The sequence below is a fragment of the Brienomyrus brachyistius genome, chromosome 9 (assembly GCF_023856365.1).
Source record: "Brienomyrus brachyistius isolate T26 chromosome 9, BBRACH_0.4, whole genome shotgun sequence".
Taxonomy (NCBI): domain Eukaryota; kingdom Metazoa; phylum Chordata; class Actinopteri; order Osteoglossiformes; family Mormyridae; genus Brienomyrus; species Brienomyrus brachyistius.
Window position 1 is genome coordinate 23,405,683 of NC_064541.1, and position 19,827 is coordinate 23,425,509.

General features: G+C 39.1%; 1 protein-coding gene across 1 annotated transcript in view; it reads left to right on the forward strand.

Moving 5' to 3' along the window:
• The first annotated feature begins 353 nt into the window (after positions 1 to 353).
• The window catches only part of LOC125748455 (cytochrome b5 reductase 4), a 35,981-nt gene continuing 16,507 nt past the window's right edge, over positions 354 to 19,827 (forward strand). Inside the window, exons 1-9 of the mRNA XM_049024584.1 lie at positions 354 to 788; positions 1,544 to 1,697; positions 3,752 to 3,852; positions 7,508 to 7,592; positions 7,690 to 7,728; positions 8,908 to 8,992; positions 15,348 to 15,405; positions 15,553 to 15,646; positions 17,153 to 17,185. Of these exons, the coding sequence (XP_048880541.1) occupies positions 714 to 788; positions 1,544 to 1,697; positions 3,752 to 3,852; positions 7,508 to 7,592; positions 7,690 to 7,728; positions 8,908 to 8,992; positions 15,348 to 15,405; positions 15,553 to 15,646; positions 17,153 to 17,185 (724 nt within the window). The 5' untranslated portion in view covers positions 354 to 713. The remainder of the gene's footprint in view (positions 789 to 1,543; positions 1,698 to 3,751; positions 3,853 to 7,507; positions 7,593 to 7,689; positions 7,729 to 8,907; positions 8,993 to 15,347; positions 15,406 to 15,552; positions 15,647 to 17,152; positions 17,186 to 19,827) is intronic.

Here is a 19,827-nt window from a genome sequence, read left to right on the forward strand (position 1 = left end):
CCCCCCTCCCCCTTTATTCCTTGGCTCTTAATTTATTTTAATGTTTCGATTTTTACTTTATTTTGTTTTATTGTTTTCATGTAATTTTTTTGACATTTTATTTTTAAATGTTTGTTGATTTGTATGCTGTACAGCACTTTGGTCAACGTGTGTTGTTTTAAAAGTGCTTTATAAATAAAGTCGACACTGCCATTTATTGTAACTTGCTGCTTTTGTTATGTGCTCAAAATTCAACTATCAGCTCATCTATTCTTACACAAAACAAAAAAAAATTGAAATTACACACCAGGGGTCGCTGTCCAGAAAGCCTTGTGGGCTGCGCTGTTAGCCGTCATCACTATGCGACAATCGGAGCAGAAAACGGGAAGTTTGACTTGGAACAAATAAGGAAGCTAACCGGCAAAGTTTCCTCTTTAAGTGGTGTCATATCTACGAATGTTTTGAGTATTTTTCAAGGGCTTTAGGTCTTATAATTGTTATTTTTGCAAGCATATATGCTGGGGGACATTTTTTATACATTGTAGCTGATGACATAGTTTTTGTCGTAGACGTAGATAAATAGTTTACGTTTAGTCATAATTTTGTTATAGACAGGTAGTCATGTCGAGGAGGATGAAGTCGCTTCATGAAAGCTACTGAGTAAGATTTAATAATGGTTTAACGCCGAGCATCCAGGTTTACTTAGGAATTGGAGCTGTTTCAAATGTCTGGAAATGTTGAACATCCCGTCGCAAGCGTTCCCGGCACCCAACTCACAGCAGCGGGTCTCTCAGTCAGCAAGAAACAAGGTCAGTTATACAAAGCCGTGTTGTTCATGGAGCATTTCATCGCTCTACACCACATACATGCAGAAGCTGTCTGATGTGCCCGATTCAACAGCTATGTCAAATACCAACACACGGTGCACAAATTAATATAATACACAAATGAAATAGATAATTGTACTAGGATCGGAAGTGGTGATGCCCACTTAACACTAGTGGATTTTGTTTCCTGTGTCGCACAGGATTTTAAGCGTTGGAGACGTACGTGGTTAGATGCTTTTCATGTGGGCCGATCTTATTGTTTATGGCTATTAAATTAACTCAGTACTTATTGCGAGTGTAGTTTCTAATGCCGTAGTACACTTGGGAAATTAAGTTAATAAGAATCATAGACCAACCACAGCAAAATTGTTGTGTGTGCATATAATTGCTCTAACATTGTATCGTGATCATTATGAATGACCTGGTATAAAGATATAAATGTATTATCAGGGTATTGCACTAGAACAAAAATATGCAATGCATTTTATGCAGTTAATCCAATTTGCAGTTTTGTTATTTGTTGGAATTGTTCACCCCAGATGGGACTGAATTGGCTATTATTGTAAGAGCTGAAAAAAGAAGCAGACTTAGCAGGCCATCCAAAAAACCCACACCCACTCCGGCCCTCCGTGGAACAGGTTCCCCACCCCTGCTTTAGATGAAGTTGTCTGATGAATAATATGAATGTATATGATCCCTCTTAACCCTGTGGGCTGTGATGAACCATGTTGTTGTAGGTGGCATTGAAGCCAGGATGCAGTCTAATGGACTGGATCAGGTTGACCAAGAGTGGCAAAGACTTGACTGGGTTCCGGGGAAGGCTCATTGAGGTTACCGAGGAGGAACTGCGGAAACACAACACGCGAGACGACTGCTGGACCTGCATACGAGGTCAGACAAACACACACAGCCATTTATGAGTTTAAAGACATGCAGGAAAAATACAAATTAAATGTGATTTTTTTTTAATGACATATCGGTCTGTCTGTCAGTGTTAAAGTTATTATGCTATAAATATTGGTTTGCTATGCATACTTGCATATTATAAGGCTTTAGTGCAATGACTTCATTCTATCTACAAGGTGTGTTCTGTGTGTTGTGTTTGCAGCGCAAGTTCTTCTTGTGTGTTGACTGGTTTGTTTTCTTGATTGAAAGACTCATCTAGCTGTTTCACATTAACATTAGTGACACATGCATGATTATAAGAAGAACTCAATGGATTTTAAGTAAAATCCAGATTCGTTTAATTGAAAGCCCAGTGTCTTCCCGGAAATAGATTATCGGATCACCCTAATGCTGGTCTTTTACCAAACCTGTATTTACTAATTTACTGTAGCAAAGTTGCGGCCTGTCTGGTGGTTAAATCATGGTGACTGGAGTTCTCTCTTGAAAGGTAGAAACGTTTCACTGCTCATCCAAGCAGCTTCATCTGTCTGAGGGAGGTTGTAAGTGTCCACATATTTATCCTCCCGGGTGGTCTCACTTCACACCTGCTCTAGTAGGCTCTTTGAGTGAATCAAAAAGGGGGGGGGGGTTGTGGGTAGATGTAACCGTCACACCTTAGCAGTCCCTCCTACCCCCATAGAGTGGGTCGTTAAGGGTGGTCCACCTGGGGGAGGTTTGAATTGGGTCTGGTTTTTCCTATGAATGATTTTTCTTTTGGGAAAGGATGAGAGGGCCGCAGGATAAATTGGAGACAGGTTGTGCCTAAGGCCTCCACCTCTGTTGAGTGAGGGGTTGTGCATTTACACATGCAAGGCTTCCCTCACCCCTCTCGCGACCCACTTGTCTTCTCTATCCAGTATCTGGATGTTGATTTCCTCAAAAGAATGTCCTTTTTCTTTCAAATCGAGGTATGCAGCTGATTCTGGCCCGGAGGTGTTGTTCCTTCTGTGCTGGGCCATCCATCTATGTAACAGTTGTTTGATCTCTCCAATGTAAAGTTCAGGGCACACTTCGCTGCATCGAATGGCATACACTGCGTTGCTTTTCTTCTGTTTTGGTATCCGATCTTTGGGGTGGACGAGTCTCTGTCTCAGCGTGTTGGTGGATTTGAAATGGATGGTTATGTGATGTTTCCCAAAAATCCTTTTAAGCTTTTCAGACACCAGACAGGTATGGGATGACCAAGCCCTTTCATTGGTCCTGCGACTCTGATTGTTACGTTGTCCTTTTTCCGAAACAGGGTCCTGCTTTGTTAAAGGCCCACTTGGGATATCCACATGTCCAGAGGGCTGTCTTCAGATATCTGTTTTCCTTTTTCTTAACTTCTGTGGAAGTGGGCTGTGGCCTGTACTACGAAGCAGGGTTACTGGCTTATCGGGGTAACTTGTCGGATTTAAAGTAACCCAGTTTAAATGGACTTCATATTCATTCACTTACGTTTTGCCCATACTACCTTAAATCCGACAACTTACCCTGATAAGCCAGTAACCCCACTTCGTAGTACAGGCCACTGATCTTGAGCATTTGCTATTGTTCAGTTGCTAGTACAGCCTTTTTTGCTGCGTCCTTATAAGGAATATTTCAGTATAATTGTTTCTGTTTTGATATATTCTAAGGGATGGTTAAAAACATAAACCTTTATAAAAAAAAAAATTCTGTCAGAAGTCTGCATTTAACCAGTGCCCAATACTTCTGCCAGCAGAGGGTATATTTGCTCTTTCAAATAACCTTGGGTGTGTTATAGTAGCAACTGAAAATAATGACTAAGCTGACAATATTGTCTCTAACTGCAAAGTACATGCATATTCATTTTGTGTTAAGAAACATTATCTTGGTGTGGAAATGTATTATGTTTGTGTTTGTGATTTTTCATTTTTTTTTAGCGTGTATAAATTGTGTGAAGATCTATACAGTCTAGTTATGTATTTTATATCCATGTGCTTTTCTTGTGATGATGGTGTGGGTGTGTGTTTTGTACACCAATGGTGTGTCTCTTCCAGGCATGGTCTACAACGTGAGTCCTTATATGCAGTTTCACCCCGGGGGGGAGGATGAACTGCTGAAGGCGGCTGGTGTGGACGGCACTGACCTGTTCGATCAGGTGATTCAGAGATGCCACCTCACTCACACATTTCTGCTTACACTTTGCAGTAGCTTTGAGTTTAATGCAGTGGTTCTCAAACTCAGTCCTCTGGACCCACTGCCCTGCTTGTTTTTCAGCTATCCCTGCCCCACACATAAGTCCCAGCTGACTATCAGCTTCTGATTGACTGAACACACCTGATCCAGGTAATCAGCAGTGTGTAGGGCAGGGATAGCTGGAAAACAAGCAGGGCAGTGGGTCCCGAGGACCGAGTTTGAGAACCACTGGTTTAATGCAACAATGATGCCTAGACTTAGGATTTGACACATGCGATGGCCTGATGTTGTGGGGCCAGTAAAAATATGTGGATCAGGCTAATTGACCAGTTGATGATGTTTCTGCCAATGACAGTCACTATGTAGCATGACAAAGGTAAGTTATTCAGCTGGCCAAAATGTGTTAGTGTAACTTTGCTCATAAACACACAAAACGTGACTGTTATATGTCAATCAGCCAGTCAGCTAGCAACCAAGCCTCAGTATGCTACATTATCGATCTGCCTTAAGCGTAGCTACACTAGCTAGCTTGCTAATTTATGAGACTGTTTAGTGTTCAGTGCCCGTTGCCTTGCGATTACAAAAATATGGAAGTACTCGGCAATACTGCTATATTGTGAATATATTGAATTGCTCTGGCGGTGATAGCCATTTACTTCAAATCTCCCATGCCACTGTTGTCTATGCATGTACTGTGTTTACATGCACAGAATAACCAGATGTAGGTAATAATTTGAATTTGTTTTCATGCTTTTGAATGAATCAATTTCTTCCGTAACCTGAATTTACACGACAGATTAAGGAAAGTATTTGAGTGAGTGTCATGTTTCCTTTTTTTACAAGCTTGGGGTAGATCCAGTCGAAGAAAACTTTTAAGTAAAACTTTCCTTAAAGGGGCATAAGTAACTGGTACTGCAAATCATGAACAATTAAGGCACCTTTCCACTGCACCAAGTACCATAATGATTGATTAGTGATGAACAAACATCAAATCAGTACGTAATAAACACTTAGTTTCTGGTTAATTCATACATTAAATGAGTGTACTACTACATTATTTGTACCTCCATATGTAAAGTGCTACCAACATTTTGTTATATTCCAGCTTTGTATTCTGCAACTGAGCATGCTATTAGACCTATGACATCCTTAAGGTCCACAAGAGACAGTCCAGATATAAATTTACAGTATTCCCACTATACATTGCCCTTTTCAATTGAGAATGGACACAAACGCATTCCAAAGCATTTGCAGGTATTTTTTTTCCCTCCCCTTTTCTCCACAAACACTTGACGTCCTGGTATAGGAAAAGGAATTTCTCTGGATGTTTCCTCAAAATCACATACAGGGTCTAAAAGTGACCTTTGTCGTCTTTCTCAGTTTGCAGAGGATGGACCCAAAACTTGTGGGTAGACCTTCTGTGGCATAAAATTGCCACTTTGAGCATTAAAGCTAAAAAGAAGCTCTAAATACATTTTTAAGTAAAATATAGTCAGGATCTGGCGCCAAAAACAACCTGCGATCTCCACACCAAAATCCTAAACCTATCTCCTCACAAACCCACACAAAAAATTTGGATGACAGTGATATTATCTGGTTTTCTGATTTGCATATTTCAGTGACATTTAAATATGTACAGTCACAAACACACATAATAAAACTTAACATTGAAAACATATAATGACTTCCATCATGCACATATACTGTAAATATACTTATAACAAGTTTTTTAACATAAGTATTTTGTGTCATAAAAAATAATGTACGATTTTGATAACAAGGTTACCTATTGGTTGACCAGTGTTAGGGTAGCTGTATGGTTGAACAGAAGTAGTGAATAAAGAGGATGGATAAATATGCTGTATTGCACTGTTCACCATTGAGTTTTTTTGTTTTTGAGTTGTATGCTGTGCTCTTTTTCTCATTACTTGGTAAGCATAAATTGTAGAAATGTCCTGTTTAAGTCCTTATTAAATGTTCACTGTCGTTGTAGATTCATGTGTTTTATGGAGATATATCTTGCTAATGCATTGTAAAATTTATTACAGTAAGCCTTCGTGCATCCGTTATTTGCGAAATCAGATCTGCGAAAATTTCATTGGAACTGAACTTGTTTGTATACGTGACTTTTTCGCACATTGCGGAATCCTCGAAAAACAGATACAGAAGTGTTTGTTTAATTTTCGTAATAATTTTTCGTGCTTTTAAGCGTAAAATTGGTAAGAAAAATGTAGTTAATGAAGATTCTACTGTGTTTTGCGGGAAAGTTATAAAAAAGACATATGAATCAGTTAAAAATCCCTTTAAAAAACTTGGCTTTCTTATGGAAACGTTCCTTTTTATGTACCTTTACAAGATGTGAATCCCATTCGCAAAGTTTATTTCCTTTGGAACTGTCATGTCCTGCTCGTCCGATCCTCCCGTGTGTCACACCCCCCTCATTTACCTCGTCTGGAATCCTGGTGTTCCCAGCTGTGTCTAATTGTTGTTAATTAGTTCCGTATATTTAAGCCTGCATTCGAGTATGTTTCCCCGTGCGGTCATTGATGTTGTGTTGTAGTTAGATGTTCCTGAGTGCTTTATACATATTAAATCCCATGTTCACCCGACTCCCTGGCTCCTGTGCTGCTTCCCCGCTCCGTGCTCAAGCAATGCATAACATTATCACATTTTCACTTTACTGCACAGCTAATTCATAATTATCATTATCTTAAATCAATATTCATCTAAATTGTACCTTGGTCTCGTATATGACCTTCAATAAGTTTACAGTCCCGTTCGTTTACTCATTTTACCTTACTGTGAATGCAAAAGCAAACGGCAGCCAATGCCGTGTTCTATGAATTAGTAGGGGTAACATTAGTATACTGTACTGTAAATGTTCCAGTGTGACAAATAGGCAATACTGTACTCCTTTTACGGCAAACATTTTTTTCAACTTTTAAATGAAATTGAAGTGTTTTGGGAGCATATTTAGGATTTAATCTATATAAATAAGCACATATTAGCATTTTTAGTGACTCTGCCAAACCTACCAAACGTCTTACTGTATTACTTTGGCTGATATATATATTGTGTTTCAACTGCTTGGAGCTTGATGCTCCCTTAGAGATATCGGCCACTACCCTGATTCCCATTGCCATTATCTCAAGAGCCTGAAAATCCTGCATTTATAAATAATACAAAGTTCTCATTTCTCTCAGTGGCTGTTATGTTATTGTTAAGAAATGTTCTGTTTTGGATGATGTCTTAAATTTCCTTTTTTCCCAGTACCCTTCCTCTGCTGTGTATCTGTGTGTGCTGCTTGTAAAAAAAAAAAAAACGTCTGCCATCTTTGGCGCAAATTTACACTGGAAACGTCTCAGTGGTGTGCTTAGTGATTTTGACACTACTTAGGCTTCCTTGTCTGGTTGTGCTCCACAGTCATATGTAGCTTTCTGAGTTTAGTGACATGTAGAAGTATAAAGACCATGTCGAAAAGAATACATAAGACATGCTTAATGCTAATCCTGTGCTCTCCCTCGGTATGCGATTAGCCATAGCTACTACATGTAGGCAATGATGTATGTTGAATCGTGATAGATTCTAAACCATGGTGATTTTTTCATGGCTTTCAGGTCCACAGATGGGTGAACTACGAGTCTATGCTAAAGGAGTGTCTGGTCGGCAGGATGGTGGCCAAGCCCAGCACACTTAAACATGGTAGTGATCCGGTGCACGTTTGTGTGTACTTTTGTTAAGAATCTGAATGAATCCAAGAGAATCCTTCTGAAACTGATACCTGCTTCTTTCACTGCAGGTTCTTCAAATACACAGAAGATTAACCCTTCTGTAAACCGTAAGAGATCATTTATTTATATACACTGAACAGTATTAACAGCTAGGTTCAATTTTCCCCATATGCACATTAATAAGAAGTCATATAAAATTAAGTTATCACATCTTATAAAAATTTACAATATAAAATCGTTTATGGCTGGGTGATACAATGGTAACGATAATTATCACAATATAAATTTTCCTCGATGTGAATGTGACAAGTGCTCGATAAAAGTTTGGCCCAATATGTTGTCAGTGACATGTTTTGCAAGACGATGAAGTGACGTTACTTTCTCTGTGACTGCTTGTCAGGACCAGGAGTGGAGTACATGCGCAAACATAGCTGTAATATAATGCAGAGAATTAAGAAACTTCAGTGGCAACATTATTTTCAGTGATGACTAAAATAAAATAACTAAAATAACCTGTTCATCTTCTATCTTAGACTCGTGAAATGCGTAATGCTGTTTGGTAGTGATGGCCAACTTTATGAACAGTGTGTTTTTTTTGAGCCATCACGCTTATGGTTTCGATATGCTTTAACCTCCTTTTTTTTAATAGAGAGCTCCATCTAGTGGGGTCAGAAAATAGTGCATATTCGTCTGGAAGCGTCATTTCAGATACCACTACTGTTTTGCAAGTGTTTGTCACATTATGATTATAAAGAATTGTTTATAAATGCAGCTACCAAATTTTAACTGATGAGTAAAAATCAGCCTTTAAACTGGAAAGAAATAATGAATCAACAATTATTGCAACAATTCATTTTTGGCCATATCGCCCAGCTCTGAAACCATTGTATAAAACTCATTTAATGTGCTTATGTTTTGGGGCATACAGTGATACCTTGAAATGAATAGTATGTATGCCCATCTTTGGCTTTAATTACTACTTCAGTGCATTATGAAAAAGGAAAACCATATATAATGAAATATAATGGAAAGCTGGTGGTGATGTGCTCTACTCATCTTTTGTAAAATTGGTAATCTCCATTACTCTCTTGGCTGTGTACTAACACTTTCCCATGGATTTCAGTGGGGGAGCATATTATTTAATTACTTGAATTACCACATTACCACATATAGTTTACTCTCTATGTGCTTTTAAAGTTGGGTTTCTGATGTGAAGATTAGGTCTCCAAGCTATAATTTCTATGGAACAATGTCTCAGAGCTGTTTGCTGTTTTTTGTCTTGCTAGGGTTATACCCCTCTTCCCCCAGCACACTTCTTGAATCAAACCTGCCTTCTCTGCTTCCCCCTCCAACCAAGGACCACTGTCCCAGGTGAACTATCTTACCATGACAGGAAATTAAATTGGGTTATAGCTAGGGGTGGGTGATATGGAAGGGATGATCACGATCCAAGATCTTATTATGATTCTTTTTCATGTTGGTTTTTAAGACTATTTTGCAATTTACTGAACAGTACAACGAATCTAATTATCCTATTTTTAAAAAATATAGTCCTATAACTAGGGGTGGGTGATCTGATGGTTTTATATTATGATCGATCTGGAAAATGTCTACAATATGCATTTCATGCAAATTGTAGAGATTGTGATCTTTTATGTCTCCTCGCTAATATTTCCAAACTTCACTTGTTACTTAAGTGGCCAGTATCAATTACCCTATCCATACCACACTTCCTTATCTGCTATGCTATAGTTCACATTGAATTGTTTTTCACATTTGCACAGCTTGACTCTGTGATAGACACATACAGTAATATAATCAACACAGCCAACTAGTAGGAAGTAATTTTTTACCTTTGTGAATGTAGCACGGATCCTTAGAGACTGTGATCTTTTGTTCTCCCACTAATATTTAAAAACTTCACTTATAACTTCAATGGCCAGTACTAATGTGCGTCAATACCTGATCCATACCACTTGCTGAATTTGTACCTGTCTCCAGTGATCCGATCATCCTGCCATTTTATGGAAAAATCATATTGTTTACACATTTACAGCTAACTACAGAGGTCACTTTATTGTTTAGCAAGAACTGGTGTTAATGATTACACTGACTGGAAAAAAACAGTTTTCTTTGCTTATCATTTTAAGTATTCACTCTGGTTTGTATACCTGTAGCTTTGGTTCACTCTCAACTGAAAGGGCATCTGGCTGTGACTGGGGTATCTAACTAGACCCACAAACACGCATTCGGACACAAGTGCAGGTGCTCTGCAGAACTTTTAAACAGACAGAGAACACAAACAATCTGAAATCAGAATATCTCCCTTAATATCCCATTCTGGGGTGGTGGAAATTGATCAAAAGCAGCCCATAAAATGAACCTGATGTAGTGAAAAGAACTATTAACTGGATTAGGATGTGTTGTGACAATGTTATGAAACAAAATGGTCAAATCGGGCACTGTTGTGAAATGTGCTGTAATGTGTAGTGCTGCATATGTGCAGACATGTGAGGTACAAATCGGACATGCGCAGCGATCTTTCACAGTGTTATGTGTAAACTTTGTTGGGCCACACTGAGCACTTCCGAGGTAATATAAAAAAATCTATTCAAACCCGATACAACTTTAACTGAAGTTTAAATCAGGATTTAATTACCATTTTGAAAATGGTGTCTTTAATGCAGTATTGTGTCCCAAATAGTGCTATTACTATGTCTCTAATGTTGTTCAACTCTGAATTCTTGACAGTACATTTTAAAATTGGGGGGGGGGGGGGGGAGGGGAGGCAAGGCACAGAGGTCATTCAGAATGCTTTACATAAAATACGATCAATTAAAATCAGTCAGTAAATGGAAAATAAAAGCACAAGTAGAGGACAAAGTAACAGTAATTTAAAATTACAAATAGAAGACACCAAAGTAAAAGAAAAAACATCAACATTGATTAATAGCGCTAATGAATGGCACTATGGAAGAAAAATGTTTACAGCCTGGTTTTACTGGTGGCTGCCTTTGGTGCCTCATCAGGGAATTGGTTCCAATTTTGAGTGGCAAAACAGCTGAGTTCCATTTGGCCTTGCTTAGTTTTCACTTTTGGCACTATTAGTTGACCAGCTTCTAATGATCTTAGCGACCTGTTAGGTTCAAGTTCAGATTCATTCAGAAAGTCTATGATATAAACTGGACCGAGACCATTACTGCGGCTTATTTATAAGTCACTCACTTTGAAGTTAACTCTTAAAGGGAACTAGAAGCCAGTGGAAGGACTGGAGTAATGTTTGCTCTTCTTGGTTCCAAGTAGCAAAGTAATCTAGCAGCAATATTTTAGATGAGCTGGAGCTGTCTTGGATTTTTTTTGGAAAGTTTTTTTGGGAGTTATAATAATCTGTGAGTGGAATTGAAGGCATGAATAAGTTTATGGTCATTCTTGGACATTATGTCTCTGATTTTAGAGATGTTCCAAATGTGATAAAAAAGATGACTTGGATATAGCCTTGATATGGTTATTGAAACTGATCATGAAGCAGGACCAGCGATGCTGATCGATCTTTTTTTAGTCTCTTTGGGAAATGATTACTAGTGGACCAGATTTAATTATGATTTAAAAACATGTTGCGGGGTGACAAAACTCAACAAAAGCAGTGGTTCACAAACTTTTCACACCGTGTACCACCTCAGGAAGGATTACACTCTTTGCATATTACCATTAGAGCATTATACTTCAATATCAAGATAAATACGGCCTTGATATGATAAGTAAATCTGCTATTTTCACTGCATGAGGGTTATCGTTTGATGTGTTCTCTCTCTGTAGTGTTTACTGCATGGTGAGTGCTGCGGGTGGCAGTTTTGTCATGCTCGTTCTTATGTTTAGTTTTAATATGTTTAACTAGAACAGGCTACTTGTATGAACGCCTCTTGATATTGTAGCAGAGCATAGTTTGAGTCTGCTAGGTTTATGTAATTAATTGTGGTCCCCAGACTTCATTTTTTGACAGATCACCTGAAGAGACATTGAATAGTAGCAACAAAGGGAAGGGTGAAAGCAGATGACATTTGACTTGGTGAATGTGATCAGTAAAAAGTACTTTATGGATTATATGGATGGAAATCTACCTCTGGCTTCATTTTCAGGCAAATTGCCCGAAGCAGCAATGCTGCATGGCAGCAAGTGAAAAAATGGCAGTGTAGAAGACACTAGGTGTTGTGAACACAGTAAAAAGTATCATGCAGATCTTTTTCAAATTTTGCAGGCACATTGTAGGGGTGATGAACTGGAAGTAATCAAACTTTGCAATTGCACCAAAACTGAAGCAACAGTGCTTAATGACAACAAAGAGAAAGATGTGCTTAGAAGATCTATTTGTGATTCTTTGCTGTTTACCTTATTTGTTGTCTGTTTACTTTGATTGACCTTATCACTTCAGAAAATCATTATATGGATGAAAATCTACAGCTAATAGTGTATATTTGATTAGATCCAAAATTGTTACTGGAACTGTCAACAGAGGGCAGCCGAGAGAGAAAATGAAGCAACCATTATCTTGTGAGCACAGCCATCTGCTTATTCCATGGGTCTTTTTGCAGACTTCCCAGGAACATTGTACAGGTCAGTGACTCTAAAAGTGTGGGGCTTGTGATGATTTTTGGAATATTCTGTAATAAAGTTTGGATTGATTTTTGGTCTCTAGATGCCCATTGGGGGATGTTATCTGTAGCAGTCCGGTAGTCAATTAGTGAAATGCATTGTACGGAGAATTTAATCATATGACTTTTTTCGGTAGGTTTGTAATAATATTTTCTTTAGACTGCAGTATTTTCAGTTGGTGAAATTTATCACATGAAGTGCTCCAGGGTCCCCAGATAAAGGTCTTTACTATGCACTCAAGCTTCGCTCTCAATTGTGAGTGTGTACTTGGTGTGCATATGTGCATGTGTGTCTCTGTGTGTCTCAGTATGTCTGAGTATGTCTGAAAAAGAGTGATTAACCACATTAAACCATTCAAAGCAAGAGTTAAGCCAATATTCCTTGTTTTCTGGGCAAGTAATTGGTAAGTGAAGTAGCCAAGAGTTAACAATGCTTTGATTTGTAAATACTTGTTGACTGTAGCTAATCCCTTGTACATACTGCCCTTTTATTAATGTTTTTTGGCACTAGTTTCTTATATTGTGCAGTCGTCCCATATTGAAAAATAAAAAGGTGGGTCCTGTTTTGAACCAATATGGGACGCGATTTGTCTTATATTTTCTGAATGTGTGATCGTGAGCTTGATTATTTTGTGAGCACATTAAACTAAAGCATGGTTTAGTGTTGCATCTCTTTGCCAACACATAAAGCATCGCATTAACAGAGTAGAGCTCAGGGGTTCAAATACCAGGATGCGCACATAAATTGTATCTCTTCCTTCTACTGTATAAGTCTTTTTGGATAAAAGTTTAAATATGAACGAGTTGTACATATACATTATGCACATGAAAAAAAAGAACTGTCCATTGGCCCTCCATCCCATTCAGGGTTGTGGGGGGTCCAGAGCCTACAAGCACGGAATAACCCAGGATGGGGCATCAACCCAGTGCAATGTAAAACTCACACACCAGTCATTCACACATGTGCACCTGTAGGCAATTTGGTAAGTCCAGCCAGCCTCAGCATGTTTTAGGATTGTGGGGTTAAGCCCAGAGGGTATACCACTATGACACGGGAAGAACATGCAAACTCCACACAGAACCTTAGCAGAGACTTGAACCCATGTCCTAGAGGTGTGAGGCTACAGTGCTAATCACTGCACCACCATGCCAATGGCCCCTCCAGACTTTTATTTATTTTTATATATATATATAACCATATAACCATAGGCCCCTCGAGATATACTAGTGATTTGCAAACTATTTTGACAGGTCCCCATAGGACTGATGCATTTGTCTTGATTTGATATTTGGTGCCTATTTTACACACTTTCATTATTTTAATTTGTCATGTAATGTGTGTAGACATATAACCTGCTCACGTTATTTTTTATATTTCTGAAGTTTTTCTGTTTAGAAATAGATCTGCTCCCAGCTCAATCCCCTCAACCGGTTCTGTTATTTTCCCTCACCTGCACCTCCCTACAATTCCTTTTTGCACCACAGTTTGGATACCTCTGCTATATACTATTAGTGTATTTGTTGCAGTTCTTACTGGTACAGTAAAATCCTGTTATAATGGACTTCAAGGGACCTGGCAAAACAGTCCGTTATATCCAGAGCTGCTGTATGCCCATTACACAACTACAGGACACCATTTACTCATGCCACACCTGAGCAGGCACACTTGTGGTATAGAATATTATATTGTACATGTAGTAATTCAACTTCACCTGACCAGATGCGTGACTATTAGTATCTGCGCTAAATATGACCGGCACGCCACGTGCCTTGTAGGCGGAGCCTGCATGTCCGTTATAGCCGAACAAAACTACAGCTAAAAGAGACCCTGGGGACCAAATTATTTCTCCGTTTTAAACTAAGTTCCGTTATATGCGAGTCCGCCATATCCGATGCTTTTTCTGCATGTTCTTAAAGGCGCCTGGCTGGGACCAGCGGACCTCATCTGTTGTAGACAATATTCCATTATAAGCGAGTCCACTATAACGGGATTATACTGTATATCACAAAGTTTTGGTTATAGTGCAAAAGAGAAATGCATAGAAAATAAATATTTTAAACATATAGGTCAGATTGGGGAGCATACACTGGTACAGCATGTTGCCACTCCCACCACATGACAAAACACCTCGGGAGCTCAGTTGGTCAGCCTCCAGGTCAACATGTGGCCTTCCCACCCTCCAGAAGGGAACATCCAACTGCCAGAACCAGGTATTATGTGAGTGTCCCCTTAGCCTGGTCCAGTTGCTTGGGTCCTCCGCAATGAGAATCCTGCAAGCAGAATCACCCTCAGGGAATCGTGCCACATGGCCGTAGTGTCGTAACTGATGCTCCCTCGCAATGCAAGTAATGTGCCTCATTTGGGTCTCCCTGAGCAACCGCTTGTTCAGCATAAAATCAAATCAGTGGTACCCAAGGATTCTTCAAGGAGACACAGTACCAAAGGAGTCCAGTCTTCATCTCAGGTCATTGGGTAGCATCTATATTGCAGTTATACAGCAAGACAGGGAGCACTAGGACTTCAAAGACTTGGATCTTAGTCATATTGCAAAGACATCGGGATTGCCACACACCCTTTTCTCTTTTCTGACTTCCCAGGAAGAATCAACAACAAAAAATATAAATAATATAAATGACATTTTCATACATCCACAAAGGAATGCAAGTAATCAACTAATTGGTGGGGAAAGATTCTGCAAATTGTCATAAATGAAGTAATTGTGCAATAATTGAATAATTTACATTCAGACCTATGTATCACAACAAGGACTCACAGCATTCAGGTAAAAACCAGTTGCACAAGTTAAGTTTGGGACAAGGATGGTTTAAATGGTCGGACCAAATGATAGTGGTAGTTTCTGACAGCAGCAAGTCTAGTACTTATTTTGTTTCCCAAGCAAGAGATCAAACCCCCTTTGAACGTGCATTGCAAACAGTACCCCTTACCTGTTTAGCAAGTTTTACTTCCACTGCTATTCACTTTTTAAAGTTTGTTTTTCATGCATGAATACCTTGTTATCTGGAGTTTGGTTGGGTGGATTGAGGCACTAACCAGTACTTTTTGACCTTGATTTCAGATTTGATTGGTTTCAGACAGATTTGACTGTCAATATCGTGGTGTATACAAAATGTAAGGTAAGTTGGTATTCCTTCAATTTTCTCTGAATATTCTTCATAGCTTATTTATATTAGTTCTGTACCACATTTCTTCCTTCACCATTGTGAACGATATCCAATGAGCTGAGATTGAATAAATTGTTAAAAATACTTCCGCTCCTGCAGATTCCGACCTCAGGCATCACTGTGGTCGACTTGCAGGGTGGCACTCTACGGGTTGAGGTATTCCTTGGAAAGCTGTCATATCTGCTCCATCTTCGTAAGTACACACTCTTTGTAATCCATTGCTTTTTTCCTAGACCAGTATAAAAGCAGGAATTGTGTTTGACTTGGCTTATCTTGTTCAGGATAGAATACCAGAAAAAAATATTATTTCACTTATTTTTCTGAGGAAGGTGGGTGGCAATTGAAATTGGCATTATAAGGGCATTATAGGATTCATCAGCCTGCTCCCCTAAGTGCCACAGCCAGAGGTAGGTAGAGTAGCCAAAATGTCTACCCAAGTAAAAGCACTGTTACTTACCCCTCTGGGCTCGAGTGCATCGTCGATGATGCAGCGTATTTTTCGTGTCTATTTCAGGTTATATCTCGCGGAAATCTTTATGTAGAATCATGAAAAAAATGCTGATTAAATCCGTAATCTGTCTTCTTTTCAAAACATCCATTGTCGGAAGCATTAAAGTTTTTTTAAATTAGGCTAAATTGGCAAAATGCAAAAAAAAAAGCATGTCACCTTTCTTTGTTTTACCTGCATCAGGGTCCTGCCCTCACCTGAAGATCGCTATTCACATTTTAAATAACTGCATTTCCGTGTATTCAAATCGCATCCGCATGGTAATTAGATGAACAATGCAATGGTGAAACGTGATCCAGATACATCCCCATCAGCGCCATAAAAGGGAGGGGGGATGTGGTCAGGTGTGATTGGCTTATGCATACACATGAAAGCTCCTACATATTCAATGGAAGGGGGCCATAAATGGTAACATCAGTTAGATTTTTCTTATTTATCCAACTGAATGCTGTAACTACACCATTTAGGCTTCTTCATGTAGCCAAGACTTTGGAGATCAGATATCTGGGATCAAAGCAAACTGCCACCATTGCTTACTATGTACTTTTACAATGTTTCTGCAAGTGTTCCAAACTACATTTTGCAATGTCTATACTTTAATGTCAAATTACAAACTTAATATAAATCTGAAATATTGACAATATACATTAAAATTAAGATGAGTATAATGCCAAAACAATATATAAGAAATAATTTATTTGCCATGAATTAAGTTTATGATATTGAATGAAATGTGTGATCATGCACCAGGCAGTGAAAGTGTGTTCCCTACCCCTAGACTTCAGAGGGTTAAATTATAAAAACAACTCAAGTAGGACTGCGAGATACAATCACGTTTGGATTAGCGCTCTTAAGCTGCTATTCAATGAAGTCGACCTTGGTGAATCTCAGTCTCAGTATTTGAATAAGAGTAAAAGAGTATCTAGAAAGAAGACTGCTCACATAGCGAGTTACTTTACAAAATCTGTACAGTTACAGGATTTCCCAACAGCACAACCAATGAACAAAATTCAAAATTTAAAATGACCTCTGTCAATAAAACAATTAAACATAAAATGTGCAAATAAATAAAGGTACACATTTGTTTTTGCAGACATACTCGAGTAAGACTATGAAGTATTCACTGTCAAAATAATTTGTTAAAGTAAATTTCTTTTTAATCGTATACTTATGATTATTACTATGTTTCAGAGCTTTCTCATGAAGTACAGGAACACCTTTCTGGTAAGCAAAACAACTGAACTTTTTCTAGGATTTTTTTATTTCCTAAAAATGGACAGCAAGCTCTCCTACTGGAATGTTGAAAAAGTTAACTGTATGTACCGCGACATGTACCAGGTGGGTCAGGAGTCTTAGGTATGATATGCTGTTTCTCTGATCAGGGCCCATAGATTGGAAATTGACTGCTTAATGTCCGCATTGTCATGGACTAGACAGTTTATTTAAAGTGGACTTCTTACATTCCACCCTTTACATTCCTCACAGTTCCAATTTGCATTTAGGCCTGAAGAACAGATTCTCACAAACACACACACACTTTCGCTTTATAACCTTTCAGCACAGTTTTCCTTTGTATTCTAACCTCCTCCACAATACCATAATTGTAAGCTTTTAAATGTAAGCTTGATTTTACATTTAAATTTGCATTTGAAGTAGGAAGCACATATTCTTTTTTCTTTTTTTTGTCAGCATGCTGTAAAATACTACTTAATACTTTCATAATCTTCCCAGGCAGTAACAGCATGTGGTCTTTTATCTAGGAACAGGTCTGGGGTTTCGATGATGGTGTTGTTTGGCACCACTAATTTCTCCACCAAGTCTCCCTCTGTGATGTCCCTGGAATCCTTGTCTTTGTGTTCCACTAAGGCTTGGCCTTCCAAGTACTTCCTCTCACAGCTTTCCAGGTATACAATATCTGGTTCCAAGTAATTTTGCAAGATGGAGGGCAGAGATAGTAGGTTACACATCCCTGATCAGTTTGATCAGTACTTTTTTTCTTCACTTAAGAGGTAATCTTCTGGGGTGAACTTCAGCTCCTACTGGACACCACTGGGGCCTCAGTTCCCAACCATCCTGTAGAGTGAGCACATCGTTTTCATGTGTGATTATTAAGTCAGGTTCAGTAGGTATACTGACTAGTCCTTACACCACTCCTTCACTAAGTGGGGGCTGCCCCCCCAACGGGTTTCTCTCCCTACTACCATTGAGCTCCTGCCCTCCTCCTACACTTCAAAGACATTGCTGTGCACTTGGAGCTGTTTCTTGGTGGTTGTGGCATTAGGAACCAGGTTAAAACCGACTGTTTCTTTTCTACCTTGGGCTCATCAGGCCAGCATAATGAATGATGAAGGTCAGTCAGCTTTTGCCATTGTTCTCCTAAAGCCTCAGTGTGTCAGATTTCATTCTGTTTTTTGTATCACAGTAGAGGAGATGTTTCAAGCTGATTATTGCCACTCTTCAGTGGTTATCCAGAAAGCTGGCAATGGATGGGGGACTAAACATGACATAAGTATAAATAAATAAATGTACAAATAGACCATTAAATAAATAAATACAGTTTGGTCATGAAAAATGACATAATTAGCTCCACTTATTCATTGATCTATTTCTACAATTCTTCATTTACAAATTTCTGTATTTATACATTTTATCGTTTATGTAATTACACATTTCTTCATTTACTTATGTATTTCTGTCTCCATAGTATAATAAGGTAGGCTGTTGTAGCGTTTTCAGTTCAGTTTTATTTGTGTAGTGTTTTTCCACAACATTACAGTGTCTCAAAGCGCTTTACATTATCCCTGCCCAAAGCCCCCAGTGATCAAGCCAGAGGTGACAGTGGCAAGAAAAACTCCATAGAAGGAAGAAACCTTGGGAGGAATCAGACTCAAAGAGTCTGCCATCCTCCGGAGGCCGGCAGAGGAAGTCAAATGAACAAAATGGAAAAAATCCTAATATACACTGTCCAAATTTTAAGATTTGAGTCTGAATGCAGCAGGAAGTATAGATAGAATGCAATTACTGCTGCTGCCTCTGACAGCATAATGACCAGTAGTACAGCAGCAGGGTAGGCAGAAGGGCGAGCAGGCCAGAAGAACATCACAGGTAGCAGAGGCTTTGCAGTCAGCAGGGTGGGAAGAATATCATGATAGTTATCTTTTTTTTGGGGGGGGGGGTGGGGTTTCCAGGCATCACACCCCAGGAGGGGTGGGAGAGATAAAAAATGTGTTCACCAAAGTAGGGGAGACTAGAGGCAGTGCAAACAGTTAGGTGAGTGTAATATGTAAACTCTAGCAAATATGGCTATGGTAGCATAAGTAGGAGGGAGAGGCGGGCAAGAACGCAGGCATGGGGAGTCCCTGAACACCAGTACTCCAATTCCACAAGGGGGTGTGAAGCTAGAGTGACAGCACTAACAATTCAGTTCATCCAAAACCAATGGCACCAATCCCCAACCAGCTCTGCACCGCACACTGTATGCCTAACTGGGGACGAGCAGTTAGCCAGAGTTAGAAATAGAAAAGTGTATTTTTAGTCTAGACTTGAATATTGAATCTCGGACATCAACTGGAAGACTATTCCACAGCTACGAAGCTCTGTAAGAGACCGTTTTGCAGCCTTCCGTAGTTCTCTCTGGCCTCAGTATTATTAAATATCCGGCTCCTTCAGATTGAAGCAAGTGGAAAAAAAATGGAATAAAGTCATCACTTACGGGGTTTGTGAGCATGACATGGAAGCATTCTTTGTTAACCTAGACAGAGATTCAAACAGGAATTTTGGGTTGTTTTTGTTCTCTTAGTTTGGAGAGAGACATAGACTAGCAGTCACTAGTGCTTGTCTGTATTTAGAGGGGCTCTCTTTCCAGG